At 36.6% G+C, this 15,318-nt stretch overlaps 1 protein-coding gene across 1 annotated transcript in view; it reads right to left on the bottom strand.

Annotated features, from left to right (window-relative positions):
- LOC126345465 (CCR4-NOT transcription complex subunit 3) overlaps window positions 1-15,072 on the bottom strand; it is a 98,861-nt gene extending 83,789 nt beyond the window's left edge. The window contains exons 1-8 of the mRNA XM_050002104.1: window positions 11,540-15,072; window positions 10,813-11,045; window positions 9,086-9,241; window positions 8,803-8,982; window positions 8,606-8,725; window positions 8,333-8,515; window positions 8,091-8,211; window positions 7,890-8,003 (exon numbers count right to left, since the gene is read on the bottom strand). Coding sequence (XP_049858061.1) covers window positions 7,890-8,003; window positions 8,091-8,211; window positions 8,333-8,515; window positions 8,606-8,725; window positions 8,803-8,982; window positions 9,086-9,241; window positions 10,813-11,045; window positions 11,540-11,564 — 1,132 coding nt within the window. The 5' untranslated portion in view covers window positions 11,565-15,072. The remainder of the gene's footprint in view (window positions 1-7,889; window positions 8,004-8,090; window positions 8,212-8,332; window positions 8,516-8,605; window positions 8,726-8,802; window positions 8,983-9,085; window positions 9,242-10,812; window positions 11,046-11,539) is intronic.
- Between the last annotated feature and the right edge of the window lie 246 nt (window positions 15,073-15,318).

Genomic DNA, 15,318 nt, shown 5'->3' with positions numbered 1-15,318 from the left:
TCTCACTGGGAAAAATGTTGAGAAATAAATATACAGACATGAAGAATAAAGACGTAGAATGCTATTAAAATTTGTTTTGCTTAAAAAGCTCTAAGAATTTTCACATAAAAAATTAAGAGGCATTACTTTTCAGTACACACTCATAGTTTTGGTGTTAAATTCTGGGGTAACATGAACTAGTATAACTTATCCCCTGAAGATGATTCTTGCTTGTTGTCCGTCAATGGTATTTTTTCCTATTTGTAAAGCTTTTACAGCTGCAGTCCTCAATTATTAAGTATGACTGAACTACAACAGAGAAACACAGAACTAAAAATGTGGATAAGTGAATAAAGAATTTCTCACCTGCTCAACTGTAAAATTTAATTGCACCACACAATTTTTGAGAGCTTTCAGCTGTTTTCTGTGCGTTTATTTACAAGCCTACAGAGCAATATTTTCCAGAATTATCACCTTTAATTGCCACAACTGCCCCTCAGATTTTTATTTGAAATCTGTCAGAGCCTGAATCCAGGATGATTTTATGCCGTTGATTTTATGATAGCTTTTCTGCTACATAACAGATGTTGAAATCCAATGTCAATTGAAACGCATCTAAAACTTTACTCTTACAGCAACTCTAGAGTAAATAGTTATCATGTACTGGCATTAAGTAAACTTAAAAATCTTATGTTTTACTATTGATTTCAGTTAGCTAGCTCTGTAGTTTTCTGCAGTTATTAATTCAGTCTCAGATACCTAACTCAGCTGCAGACTCCCAAAAAAGCTAATTAATCAACTGTTTAAATAGCTGTTTCCACATTAAGTTTGTCACAATACTGATTCACACTTTACTTGATAACATAACATCTCTGTTATAAATGTTCTAGTTGGTATTCAATTCATAGGTGTTCCTAAAGACACTAAATTGGAGTATAATAGTGTGGACACATTACAATTTTGTAACTGTTAATTACAGCATGTTCTTTCAGTAGTAATTTCTTGGCCCTACAAACCTCTACAAAGAAGGGCTGATCCATCATGTAAATCTCTATGGTTACTGGTAGATGCAATTCTTATAGCAGATTTCTTAATACTTTGAAGCAGCAGCTATCAACTAACTGTGCATATTTACCAAAAGGAAAGTTGCTACTCACCACAGAGCGGAGATGCTTAGTCTCAGCATCTCCGCTATATGGTGCGTAGCAACTTTTCTTTTCAAATAATATTGTTACATTCCATCCTGGATTTTCCATCGTTTGAACTGTGCATATTTCACAGAAATGAATAATGGTAAGTACTGCAAAGTGAGAAAAGCTTTTTAAGTGGCCATAATATAAACAGTTGGAGAAATTTAAAATTTGTTGGGGGTTCTGGTGCAGCACTCATGGCTGTTCATTACAGGACAGGGTCAAGCTGTAGTGTCAGAACAATGTAGTTGGCTAGGACAATGAAGTCCTCCAGGTGTGTGCACCTGGCCTGTGTTCTGATGGATGATGGACCTGAAAGCTAATAAAGTTCTCAGTGCTATTTATGTGCCTGAAGACAACTATATAGTGAGTTGCTATCCCTACCTTTTTCAGTACTTATTACTGGATAAATGAAGCGGGGCACTTAAGTGTAGCAGAATGCCTTTGCTGTGTGTCAGATACCTCCACCATCAAATCTTACAACAGTGATCTCACACAATAAAAGACACCAATTATCTCAAAACAATGCCCAAATCTCACCAACCACTACTAAAACCTTTAACCCACAATTGCCAATCACTTCAATCCCACTATTCATCACACCCCAACTTTCACAAGTTTTCTAAAATTGAAAAATCCAGTACAGCTAATTGCTATCAGTCAGTTCACTCTCACTCAAGGGACTTCAGCCTTCGTGGACTAGAATCTTCAGCCATTTGCTGCTGCCTACCATCTCATATTAAAGGCACCAATCACTCCCTCCCAAGCAAATCCGCAGTGCCCATCTCAACACCTGTTCACCACTGTGCGGCTCCCTTGTCAGACACAAAGGTATTTGAATCTTTGCTGCCACGGAACACAAACTTTAATTTCAAACCCAAACTCTTCATATAAACAAGACTACTTATCTACTAATTATTACTTTTTCTTTGCACACCATGTGTATAAAAAAACTCAACAGCACAGCCAGACTCTAGTGCAGTATCTACATATGTGCTCTTGTTTGAGGGCTAACAAGAATTATTGTTAACCAGCTAAATTCCTGCTGGAGATTCAATGATCAATAACTAGATCTAGACTCTTGGTACAGACTCAGACTCTCTCTCTTCATCCCTTGAGAGACTTACTACCTTCTCCCAAATCCATTTCTGTATGTTACACCCTGACAAAAAAAAACAGCTTTCCCATGGCTGATAAACATATCTCTTATATTTCCATAAAGATCAAGTTTCCACATTAAAACTGGTAACAATATCAACTCTCACCCCGTCCATACCTGCAACTTTTATACCCGTGAGTGTTGCAACGTAAAAAGTAATTCCTTTTCATATATGCTGAAGATCTAAAAAAGGTTTTTACTGACAGTACCATCTTTAGCTGGTCCTCCACCATCATATTTGCAGCACCATTGTCAACCAGCCACAAACAGCATCCTGCATTACACATTGCCATCACATTTTTACAGGCCTATTGAGGAGATGATTATGTGAGCAAGAGCAGCCACACTTGCTCACCACTTAGACAGTGAGCACTTTCATCAAAATGAGGTTTAGCACAGGAGGAATACAGGCAATGGGCTGTCTTCAGACAAATGACAATAGTTATTTATGTCTGTTGTAGCATTAGAGGTGAGTGTATATACTTATGATGCATTTCTTAAAGTGGCGGGTAGCTCCTTTTAAGTTGGAACAAAGTAACGTGATCAAGTCAGGAACTTCAAAGAGAAGATCAGACACGCCAACATCAATGTACAACATGTCAGTTTTACATATGTTTATGATATACAACATTGTCTTGAAATGCTTAGAGTGCTTCAAACCTCTGAACACAATGAAAAAATTCAGTTTACAATGACATTACGATATCTTCCATACAAAAGATTATGACATCTGGACGGCAAAGAATGAGAAATGCACGTGCAAAAATTGAAGAAAGTACTGTTAAGCAATGTGACTGAAGTAAATATTTATCAACGGGAGCAGGGGAATACATGTCTGAATTTTCCCCAACATTTGCATGATGAAAATATACATTTGTTTTCAGGTAAATTACTCAAAAATTGCATCTGTAGTTCATTCAAGTTACCATATTACTTTTGCCAAAGAATTGTGTAGTTTCACTGAAGCAAGTTTATAAAGACATCTTTAGTATCTGAAGCTGAGCATCTCCTCGAGAGACTTCAGGAGTTTCGGGCGCTTAGTCTCTCATTCACTGATTTGATGTATAATTAAAGGAATAGCAAATAATGTAAGGTGATTGTTCTTGCAAAAGTACTCAAATGAGCGTACAGATGTTTCTGACACTGCTCAGTTAGAATTTTGCATTTGTTGAGTACATAATATCCTCACTATCACAGAATAGTTACTGGACTTGATTGCAGGAAAGACACTATAACAGGGGCAGATATAATCACAAGGTAGTGTTGATAATATGGGTCTGCAACGCAAGGATTTTGCTTCTCCAAAAGCACAACATCCTTGTGGTTGGCTGAAACATTGGTTTCGTGGCCCTTTTAAGAGGGATGCTAAGGCTGTTACTCATTCCACATGACATTTCTGCAATACACTGCAGTCTCCATCAAGAGTATTATTGTGTAAGACAGTTAATATGAGAAAGTGATGAGCGTGATGATTCGCACAACAAAATTTCATCCATAGTTATGCTCTCAAACAACACAAATTCAGAGCCTTTTTGGAAAAACTGGAAAGCAGTTATGGAAATGTGCAATATCACAGTGAAACATACTGGCCAAGTTGAGGTGAAGTCCTTGACAGATTTTTTTTTTCAACTACAGAGTGATATATACATATTTATAGAGTGGTAAGCCTGTTGTAAAATTGAAAAATTAATGGTGAAGAGCAGATTTGATCTTCCTTAGTGAAACTGTGCACCATATATATGTTTGGAATTTAGCATTGTAGGGTAAAAACTTGTTAGTTTAACAGACGTACAACTGCCTTCAGGGCTTTGAGATGAAACACTGTGTAGAACAGTCAGCTAGGTTATGAACAATGCCACTGCTCCAAGGAGAGCGCCAATTTTCAACAGTATCAAAAGAAATTCACTGATCATCTCCACAAATCTGAGACTCACCCCAGGATTTTGAAAAGTTAAATGTCTTTTCACTTTTGCAACTGAAGTTGACAAAATGGAAACAGAGCTACAATTCGAACTTATAGATCTGTAGTGTGTAAGTTTCGTAATGAATTTGGTCTCGCAAAGTTGTACAAGAAGTTTCCTGAACATAAATGCCCTTCATTTTACATTTCTGCTGCTATGATTATGTCAGTGTTCAGATCTACACACATGTGAAAGCTTTTCTGCAATAATGAAACACAATATTCTCACAGAGGCTACTGGTAGAATTCAACTTAAAAGCTTGTCCTCAAAATAGCAGTGCTCAAAAATTGATGCCAAACACTGATGCTTTTTACTTAATTAAAATAAGTAATATCCATTGACATCCTGTGTTTTTATGTATAATGTTCACATAAAATTGTCACAAAATACAAGTTTACGTCAATGTAAATTTCATCCTAAAACGGTACTCATCATGTGGCGCATCAATCATACGGAATATAATGTTTTGTGCTTAGCTGCCCCTTGTTCTCCATTTCATCAAAATATTAAGAGAGATGCAAATTTAATTTCGTTGTCATTTCTTATTAATACAACTGTCTTACAAATTGCCACAACATGCATTAATGAGCTACCTTGCAGCAATACATCTCCATATAATGTGACACTATTTGCTGTAGAATCTGACTCCTTGACAATTATTTCTTTTGCTGAGATGTCTTGTTCTGATTTGCCCTCCCCTCCTTTCCCCACTATTAGTTTGCACCAGCTGTGTCATGACTGCGAGCCAGGTCACAAAAAGGAGAACAACATACAGGTTTGGTTTAGCAGATAAATATATTATCTGTGACAGAAAAGACCAACTTTAAGGTGTGCTTGAAATAAGGAATAATTTGCTCGAGATCATTCCCACACTTCCAAAACTGAGTCGATGCACACAAAAGTAATCACAGGGAACTGCCTTCCTGCAAGCAAAGGCACATTATTGACAGGTTATCTTATGCGATGCCTTGGCTGCATGCTGTTTTGAATCAAGTGACTAGCCATCATTGATACAGAAGCAACCGACTGATTAGAGTGTCAATTCTTTTGCTTCACATAAATGTAGAAATTTATGAAAACAGGCACTTAGACTTAACTGATGCTTCAATGTGAATGACTCTTGGTAAACTGATTTAAAACAGTGTGGTGTAGAACTCAATAAAGGAACCTGTCACCACTGCTGCCCCCCCCCCCCCCCCCCCCCGGCCACCATAATATTACTCATCTGTTAGCCTAATCTGTTATTTTTTAACCATCCCGGCACCCCTCCTGGTAGCAATGGGTAACAATCAATGTGAATGATGCAGTTTTTTGACTCAGTTCCTGGAGCCAAACACTGTTTCCATATGGAACGCACCTCTAATGGCTCCAGAGGCAAGCAGCTTCTAATAGCGACAATGACTTTCCCATTATACTGTACTACATTCTATATGGGAACTGCAATGGACCAGTTCACCAATCTAATTAATGACAACTGACAATCACCGAGGGTAAAGCAGGCTACGACAGTCAAATATAAGTTTTTTTGTTTTATGTACAGATAACAATACTTTAACTTGCACTTTGCACAGTGTAGAATTCACTTTAAAGTTCTAACACAGCATTCAATTAATCTGTAATATGCATCTGTGCGATTGTTAAGAAGCCTGCGGGGGAGGGGGGGGGGGGGTTAATTATACAGGCAAATGGTAGATAACTGATCCTGAATTGAAAACTTTCATTGGCACTTCACTTTTCCCCCTTCTGCTTTGTGCTAATGCAAAAGAGTGAATATATTGTGTTTCAGAAAGAACTGGCTGGTTGAACTGCACGCAAGCATACCACCTCCAACAGATCAATCCTGCCTAAATACTATTATATTAAAATTGACTTTCAATTTGCTCACTGCCTTGCTTTTACGAGATGTAAGCGATGTATATGCAGCTACAAAGAAGACACTTGGATTCAGGGACAGGAAAAAGGCATGAACATTCACAAATAATAAGAGAAAAAATAAAAGGGTTTCAAGGAGACAGACTATGTGGAACTCTATATGAAGATTCAGACTAAACTTCAAAATGGCTTTCTGAAGGCCATTTGGATACATGTCTAGATCAGGGCCAAGCATTTTGTGCAACAATGCTGTCAGCGCTCACCATGATGTACAATGGGAAGGAAATACAGGATGTTTTTACTTCTGGGTCTCCACAGCCAATTAGAGAGCGGCGAACAGGTGATGTGTTGTTTTGGAGGACTCCTGTCACATACTCACATCAACATATCGCAACCTCCGAAATCGTAACACATTTAGAAGAAACAGGCAAATATTTTGACAACAAAGATTATTCACTTAATGTAAACTGTACTATTAGCTCCGAACCTAACCACAACCTTGTAAATTATGAAATATTTGGGATAAACAGACATAGGTGGCAACAAAGATTAATAATTTAATTTCTCTGAGTAAACCTTTCATTTATTTTTAAAAGAATGTCATCATCTTGCTTCCACCTTTTAGAATTTTATTTTACAATTGCAATTTTAGCAGAAACTTTGGCATTAAGCCATTTTAAAGCTTCTACTCAACATAGACAACATAATGAGGATGATTTAAAGTGGGATTAACAGCATGCACAAGCAATTTTGTAGTTAGTTGACATATGTATACTGTAATTACAAATTTTGATATGTAGGTTTACATTAGGCAGAGAGAACAACATAATACGCACATCAAAGAACAACTAGTTAGTGATACTAGTCAATGTTCCATTGTATGTACTGTGATTCCGAGGAGACTACACACCACACTTCTAAGAGTGTGCTCTTACAATATGTAGAGTAAATGTCTAAAACAACCAAGAAAATTTTTATTTGTGAGATTTTCTTGTTCATCAAGTGTATACTGCAGTTGTTCTCTGCAGGTACTATACATTTCAATTTCTTCTAAAGCACCCATTAATCTGCCTTTTACTACCCTATGCAGTACCTTCAAAGATTCCTTGATGCTGAAAAAAAGGTGATGTCATTTAAAAAATTTATAGAGGCTGTGGCCCATATTACAAGAAACTAATTAAAATTATTGTGTTTCAATCTAGACCTTGAGCTAATCCCCAGATTAGTTTGTCACTAAAATCAACTTTATTAGCTTTCACATGCAGTGAACTGCCATACTCTAAACTAACCACAACCTTGCAATTCATGACCTATTTGGGAAAAAAAAAGGTCAAATATTTTGAGACATCAGTGAAGACGAGAATGGTTTCTAATTTGGTGCTAGAAATTCATTTTCTCACCTTTCACCATTATGTGAAGGTATTGTTCCATTGGCTACATGAAACTGACACATTATCAAACTTTGAACACTAGAGAAGCTATGTCATCACCTCCACCGGCCCTAATCTAGACTTCCACTGACAATCCAGGTTTTCTAGTTTTAATAGCTTTTTTTATAAATTACAAAAGAAGATGTGATAAACAGAACTTTTCAAAAGGGCAGCTTATTATTAACCAAAGATTCAAGCAAAGTGAGTGCTACATAGGAACAATAGAAGAACTGTGTGTCAATATGCAGCCAGTCATTTAGAGATGTGGTAAATTCCCATAAATAATTGCAAAACTTACATGAAACTTTGCTGGTACCGGAGGATGACTGGGTATTTGCTGCAGCCACTGCAGCAAAGTTGCTAACATGATTACTCAACCCAGAACTTGGAGAACTGTTGTTAGGTGTTGAACCTGGAACACAAAAAGAAAGTAACAAAAATATGATTTGCCTTTCAATATTCTGCCCTTACTTGACGATATTAATTGCACTGTGCATACCTGATACAGGTTTACTAGGTGTACTAGAGTTTAGGACTGGTTTTAATGCAACTTGTGAACAGTTGCTGGAACTAATTAAGGAATTATTGTTGCTGGCTCTAACTGCTGTTGGTTTCAGAGGCTGTAAAAATTCATCAGTGACTCAGGAACTCAAATTGACAGATATCCACAGTTTACAATCATAAAGAACACATACACACACACACAAAACAAATAAATACATATATATGTTGTTGCAATACCTTTGCAGAAACCTCATCCTTAACCCTTTTCTTGTCTTCATTAGAACTATCACTGGAATGATTGTGCAATGTACTAAGAGGAGGAGAAGGTGCTGGTGAATTGCCTGATGTGGTGGAAGTTGGAGTGCCTCCAGTGTCATTGCTGTTGTTGCTATCAGTCGTCGCGGAAGACGGCAGTCCCGCCTTTTATAACAAACAAATTGAAAGATGTGAGACACTTTACATTACTTGAAAGAAAAGTAAGGAATAAATGCGAATTTCTTAAATACATACTCCAGTCAGTTCAACTTCATCTAGACCACTAATGTCATCATAAATATATTCATTTTCTTCAAAATCTGGCTCCTGGGAAGATTCAATGTAATATTCTATGTCATCCTTTATTCTCCTTATCTGAAATTATACAAGGCACAATGTGAATGGCAATTTAATTATAATAAACTTATACGTGTCACAGATAGTCTATTTACCTGATTAACCTCCACAGACATATTATCAAGCATTCGTAACAACGTCTCAAGTTTCCGGATATGATACCGGTGCTTTTCTACTTTGCTTTTCAACTCTTCTACCCTATCTTGTTTATCCTTGTCAAGCCTCTTTTTTTTGCCAGCTAAGAGAGACTCGATTTCACATTCATACTGATCCAACTATGAAAAGAAAAGTTATACAAATGAATGGTAAGTCAGAATTTCCATATGGGAACAAAAGTATTCTTTATCTGTAACTGGAATGTGTAACTGATATGTTTACCTGAAGGTTAAGAGCAGCAATTGAAGTTGCTAACCATGCAGCTGTCTCATCCCGTTCCTTTTGTGCAGGATCCAACTTCTGTGCTGCTCCCAAACCTTCTTTGGAATACGCTTTGGTCTTTGTTTCTCGTTCCACAACCTTGAACCTTTCCATTTGCTGTGAGAGCCAAACGTAAAAATGTTATTTCAGCTCAAAATTGACATCCGAAATATAAAACTGTCATATAAACTTGCAAATGACAAGGGCCACTTAAAGAATGTTCAAAAATGCATGCAAATTGCCTTTATTTGTTCCTTGAAAAGGAGTCTGCAATACATAGGTAACGAGGAATTCCAAATGCATCACCTACCAAGAAGAAGAGAGATAAGGGGTCAATGTCCTGACAATGATGAACTGATTAGCAATGAAGTACAAGCAAGAATCATGGGCAATGGTGAAAATCTCCAGCCCCTTTCAAAGGAATCGTTCCAGCATTTGCCTTACACATGATTTGCATTTGTATTGTGAGCCATTTAAATAAATTATGGGAAATCTCAATTAGATCTTCCCGAACACGAGGCCAGTGTCTTACCGCTGCCCCATGTTGTTCAATCTAATTGTCTAACAAATGTATTTATGAATCAAGAGCTGTCAAATTGAAATATTGTTCACACACACAAAAATCTCCTGGTGAAATAGTATAAGGCAAAGGAACAACTTCCAACTAGCCTACAAAGAATCTGCCCCATTAATGATATTTTCCTTATACAACACAAAGCTCACTGGATGTTACATTTATGAACTGCGAAACCATCATAAGCAGTCCGATAAAGTAGCCGACAGTTAAAATAAATGAAAGTCACTGCAGCAAGTGAAGTAAAGGCATTTCCTATTAAGTGTGTATTAGTGAGGTAAACAATAACATCTGATCATAAGTAGATGAAGACTGTTTTACTTCAAATTTTTAGTCTATTTTTCAATGAATTTGAAAATTGTGACAAATTCAACCAATTGTTTGAAACTGCTTTGGTGTATTCCTGTAAGGTCAGTTTGTATTACCCAAAATTCACACCAATGTGAAAAAATCAATGCCATGCTTAAATTGCATAATATTTCATGTGTATGATGAAAATGTTGAAGATTACAAAAACTATTTGATTTCATACTTATACTTATTGTGGCAAAGGCTCAATGCAACTTGTGTTTTGCAAGATGAAATTGGAATAATATACATGGTGAAACAGCAGCATTTATGCTAAGAATACAGAGATGCGAAGAATATACGGATGTGCTAAGAAAGTTGATGAACGAGAGATAGAATCAGTAGCATACATATGCTTCATAATATACTTGGGAAGATGCTTTAGTTACGAAATTTGTTGTAAGTAGTTGAATAGACGGTGAAAAACGAAATTGTATGAAATAGAGTTATATGCAACTGACTAACATGTGAACATAAGGAACTGATATTTAACAATTCCTTCTGGATCTACTGTAGAATTCACAAAAGCTATTCTGTCAACACAAAATCTCTTAATTTTGCACCACAATAAAATTTGAAATAAAATTTTAGAACTCACCAAACAGCATTTTGATTCCTCTTAATTTACAAATGCAGCTGTCAAAACACTGCAATTATTTCAGCCACTGAAAGCCATCACTCATGGATAACTTGGGAGAGCTCTTTGATGTGAATGCACGCTAGTGAAATAACTAAATAATTTCCACTACACTCAGATATCACTAACCGTTTCTATCAGTTTGCGAAACTCCAGAAGTGTGCTTTTATCCTTAATTTCTCCCGAGGCAATCCAACTCTTAATCTGGTCACGTAGCCGCTGTAACTTCTTAATCTCTTTCTTAAGATCTGCCTCATACTTCTCCTTCTGATTGCTGTTGGTGGCATTGTGAACCTTCTGCCAAATGTCTTCAAAGGTTTCAACTCCTTCTGTCACTTTTTTGAGACACCTATCAATTTCTCCTGAAAAATGTTTCATTCAGCTTTAATGTATGTAAACATGCTGTTGCCACAGTATCAAAACATTTACTTATAATGAAATCTCATGTAATAGTTGTAATGACATTCTATGACAGATAAACACTTCCAATAACCTCATGCGAATAAACAAACAACCTGCCAGGAACACGCAGTTTGACCGTGTATCACGTTTAGCACATATATTTCCTTAAAACTCCACAATAGAATACGACGCCAACTCCTGTCCACAGCATACACATTAATAACATCACGGGGAACCCCACATAAACAACAATCAAAACAAACCACAGTCCGGCGTCTGTAAAACATTCGCCTGTAAACATTATGTGATGCTATCGGTCACAAGAGTCTTGTAAGCCTGGTACGACAACCTAATGAGTTTTTCTGGTGAAAACAACGCTATACATACGTTAAGAAACTGTAAACAGGTCGGGAAGAGGTCATATATTTAGCAATAAAGGAGGTTTATCCCTTACCTTGAAGCTTTCTTGTAGCAGCCATAGCTAAGTAAACATCTGGGACAATAATTCGTGCATAGTCTAAATATACAAGTGAATAACACAAGGCGAAAATGTACAACAAATATTTTAATAAATTCTATACAGCTGAGGCTTTGTTCATTTGCAAGATGGCCGCCGCACTATCCTACAGTCGATGAGCAGAGCCCAATTTCATGTCCTTCCGCTCGAAAAACAAGTATAATTTTTAAGTATCGACATAAATGAGAAGGTTGGTATGAGAAAACTATCCGAGGGTTTCCAAAACCTTCAGAAGATGTGAAATGACTTCTTCATTGGGTACATGTCATTCAAAATTTCGTAAATCGCGTCATATCTTCGGGATACCACATCCCCGATTGAATGTGTCTACATACGCTCGGCCACGAAACTGCGCAGACTCCACATTTTTTTCCATCGTTTTGAAAAATAAACAAATGAGTATCGCGAAAATCAGCTGATCGAAATGCGCAAAACCAGCAGACGAAAATAAAATCCATAACTGTGAAATTCTGAAGTTATGTTTTGTGTATATTTTTTAACATACATTGTTTTGCATCATAGCTACAATGTGTTTTGATTATAGTGGCTTTAGGTACATGGTAATGATGAGTTTGACGGCGTGTTTTGGGTATTGATTTTCACCATTATTTTGCGCGCTGTGTATAACCTTTCAAAGTTTTAACGAAAAATGTATTGTCTTTGTTTACAAACGTTGACAGTCTTTGATGCTCAGTAGAAAACGTACAGATTATGTGTTTTAAAAACTGTTTAGCAATAGAATGAGTTGTTTTATTCATGTAGGTAGTAGCAAGACGTAAGTTACATGAAATTAAGCGTTTATTTCTACTCCTCAAGTGTGTCATATAACATATCGCAATGAATGTAAGACGATTTTAGCAAGGAGAGAGAAAAAGAGATTAATTTTTGCTGACACCTGTGGAAATTGGGCAAGGAATATGCGAACTACAGCTAAGTGTGCTTCAGTTCTGTTGTGCTTCATTATTTTCATCGTGTTCTGCAGTTACAACCCCATTGTGGCTGGGCCACTGGTGACGACTTAATTGATTGCTTGATTTATAATTTTATTTCTATTATAGGTTTACACGGCAGGCCACAATCACAAGTCAGACAATCTTCATCTGTCGTTGCTCACATAAGACTCGTGTTCAAACACCCCAGAAGCTTCTTTATGTCATTCATGTAGGCACTGAAATATTGCCCTACCTGTATCTATTTTAGCATACAGTATATTTTACCTATTATTAAACTGGGAAAAAATAGAGATTTGGGTAGAAAAATGATCAATATCCTGTTACACGTATTTCCGTTCTTTCACTCTTTTCAACTGTTTCACATGGCAGGCAGTACTTATACTAAAGTGTGATGCAGACTAATGAAAACTAAGCTGCACTCCCACTTATTGAGTTTCATTCACTGCAAAGGTGAATGAAACTGAGATTAGTGCCGATTCTGCTGAAAGATAGTGCATTTGTTTGGTTAAAAGAATTAAAACAAAACTATATTGTGTATAGTCAGCAATTTTTCATATGGAATTTTTAATTAAGTCCTGTCCTCACGTGTAACTTTCTTAGATGTGACACTGTGGTTTGAGAGCATGACAGAATGGATGTCACACTAGTCTGCAGAATGATATGTATCACACTCACTGCATTATTGACAGGAGACAGAACTATAAACAGAAATCTATTTCAAATACAATAGCCTAATCTGTTTTCAATAACAGAAACCAGGGAGGATCATGCCTATGAAACTTAGTTTTCCAATCACTACTAAGTCAAAATACAAAATTGACAGTCACTATTTCAATTTCTTGAGAACAGATGATGCAGAAATTGCTCCGTTGTTACTTAAGCTCCAAAAGCACATTTCTGTTACAAGTTAGTTAGATCTTGGTTGAACCTGGCAACACTGAGGTTTCTGCATCCTCTGGGGAACTTCTGTCACCCTTGATGCCTTCCAACCTTCATTCGGTCACATAGTCCCTCCGTTTGGAAGCTTACCCCCTTGTCACATACTGCCAGCTGTGGTTTCTTCTAATCCATTAGTTTTGTAACTGCATTGTGTTTGGAGGATTTCCAGGTCTCCAAAGGACACAACTCTAGCCAGCGGCAACTTCCACCACTATGTTACAATATTTCAGCTTTGTGTAGCACGACGAGTGCTTGATCTGTATCGTACTGCATTTTATTCATGACATACTGGTTTTGTAGCAAGATTTGGAACATATGTTTTTAAGAGAGTTGATAACACTGAAAAATTCTTTTGGAGATGCACAATGTTGTTGAATTTTATCAAACACTGTTTTGGAACACTCTCTTTGAAACTATAAGTAATGAAATGTTCTGAAGTAAATTATCTGCTACTGACAGAAAAAAATCTTTTCACATCTTCTTGTGAGGTCCTCCATTTCTCTCACAAAACTAGCATCATATTAACATGTCTTCACTGTTCAGACTACATGACTGGAAACAACATTCATTTAAATCTGTGGCAACGACTCATCCCAAAGTGATGAAAATAATATCACCATAGGGGCTTTATTCTTAAGAAAACAGATACTTCCAAATTCCTAAGTGTTGTGCGTTGCAGTCTCGCACTGTAATTGCACGAACAGAAGTAAAATTTCTCAAGACTAAGAACAACCATAGTAGCTAGAAGTCCGTTATTAAAATAGCTTCATTAAGTCTGTCACCTTGTAGCAACCACTGAGCAATAAAGTCACTTCAAAACAGAAAAAGACTATTTATAGGTTGACAGTTACATATTTTCGAACAATAAAAATATTTTTCACAAATTTGTTAGATTTTGATTCACTTACTGTGGCTTCACATATTTTTAAAGACTGTTGTATATTTTCTGTAAAAATAATTTGAAAATTACTATTTCTATTTTATTCAACTCATTCTTTGACCACCTGTCACATCACCATAGCTCCTGTCAAATACAGTGCAGAAATAATATCATATATAAAACATAAACATATTAGTATCAGTTTAGGTGAGAAAAGGCTAGGAAGTCAGCTGTAGTCTTTTTGATGGTATCGTCCCAGCAGTCACCTTAGCAACTTGAGGAAACAATGAAAAACCAAAATCAGGATGGCCAGATGGGTGTTTGAACCCCACTCTTCCCAAATATGAGTCCAGTGTCTAATACTGCTGTAGAGATTCATTTGGTAAATGATTTGGAAAAAAAAAAAAAACCACTTGTGCCTAGTCTACAAGTAGCATGCATCAAACACAAGATGTATAATCAATGATAATCATTAGTACACGACACTTTGTTATATTATCCTTCTGAAAATGTAGACATTTGACATGTCTCAATACTATGTCCTTCGCAACTATTCTTGCAACAGTTTCCCTTTGCGAAGGTGGTGGTGTCCACTTCATTGGAAACAGAAAACAGGAAACCAATAACCAAAACATTCACGTGTAAAGATGTACATTACATAGATGGTACATCTGTTAACAGATTAAAGACTCTCTTAAACATCCCTCAGCAAGAAGTATTTCAACTCTCCTCTTTTTCCATTTCTTTTCCAACTTCTTTATATATGCTAGCAGTGTGTTATAAAGTATGACACTAATGTGATTCACACGTCTTCGAGTATGAGGTGTTCGTGCCCACACTACATGGAGTTGCGTGTGTTTTAACTATTGTGGTCACAATTAGTTTGCAGATCTTAACGTTTATCCCTTGTCTTCAACACACATTTTTATAAGTAAGGAAACACA

This window comes from Schistocerca gregaria, chromosome 1 (assembly GCF_023897955.1).
Source record: "Schistocerca gregaria isolate iqSchGreg1 chromosome 1, iqSchGreg1.2, whole genome shotgun sequence".
Taxonomy (NCBI): Eukaryota; Metazoa; Arthropoda; class Insecta; order Orthoptera; family Acrididae; genus Schistocerca; species Schistocerca gregaria.
This window is presented reverse-complemented; position numbering and strand designations above follow the sequence as displayed.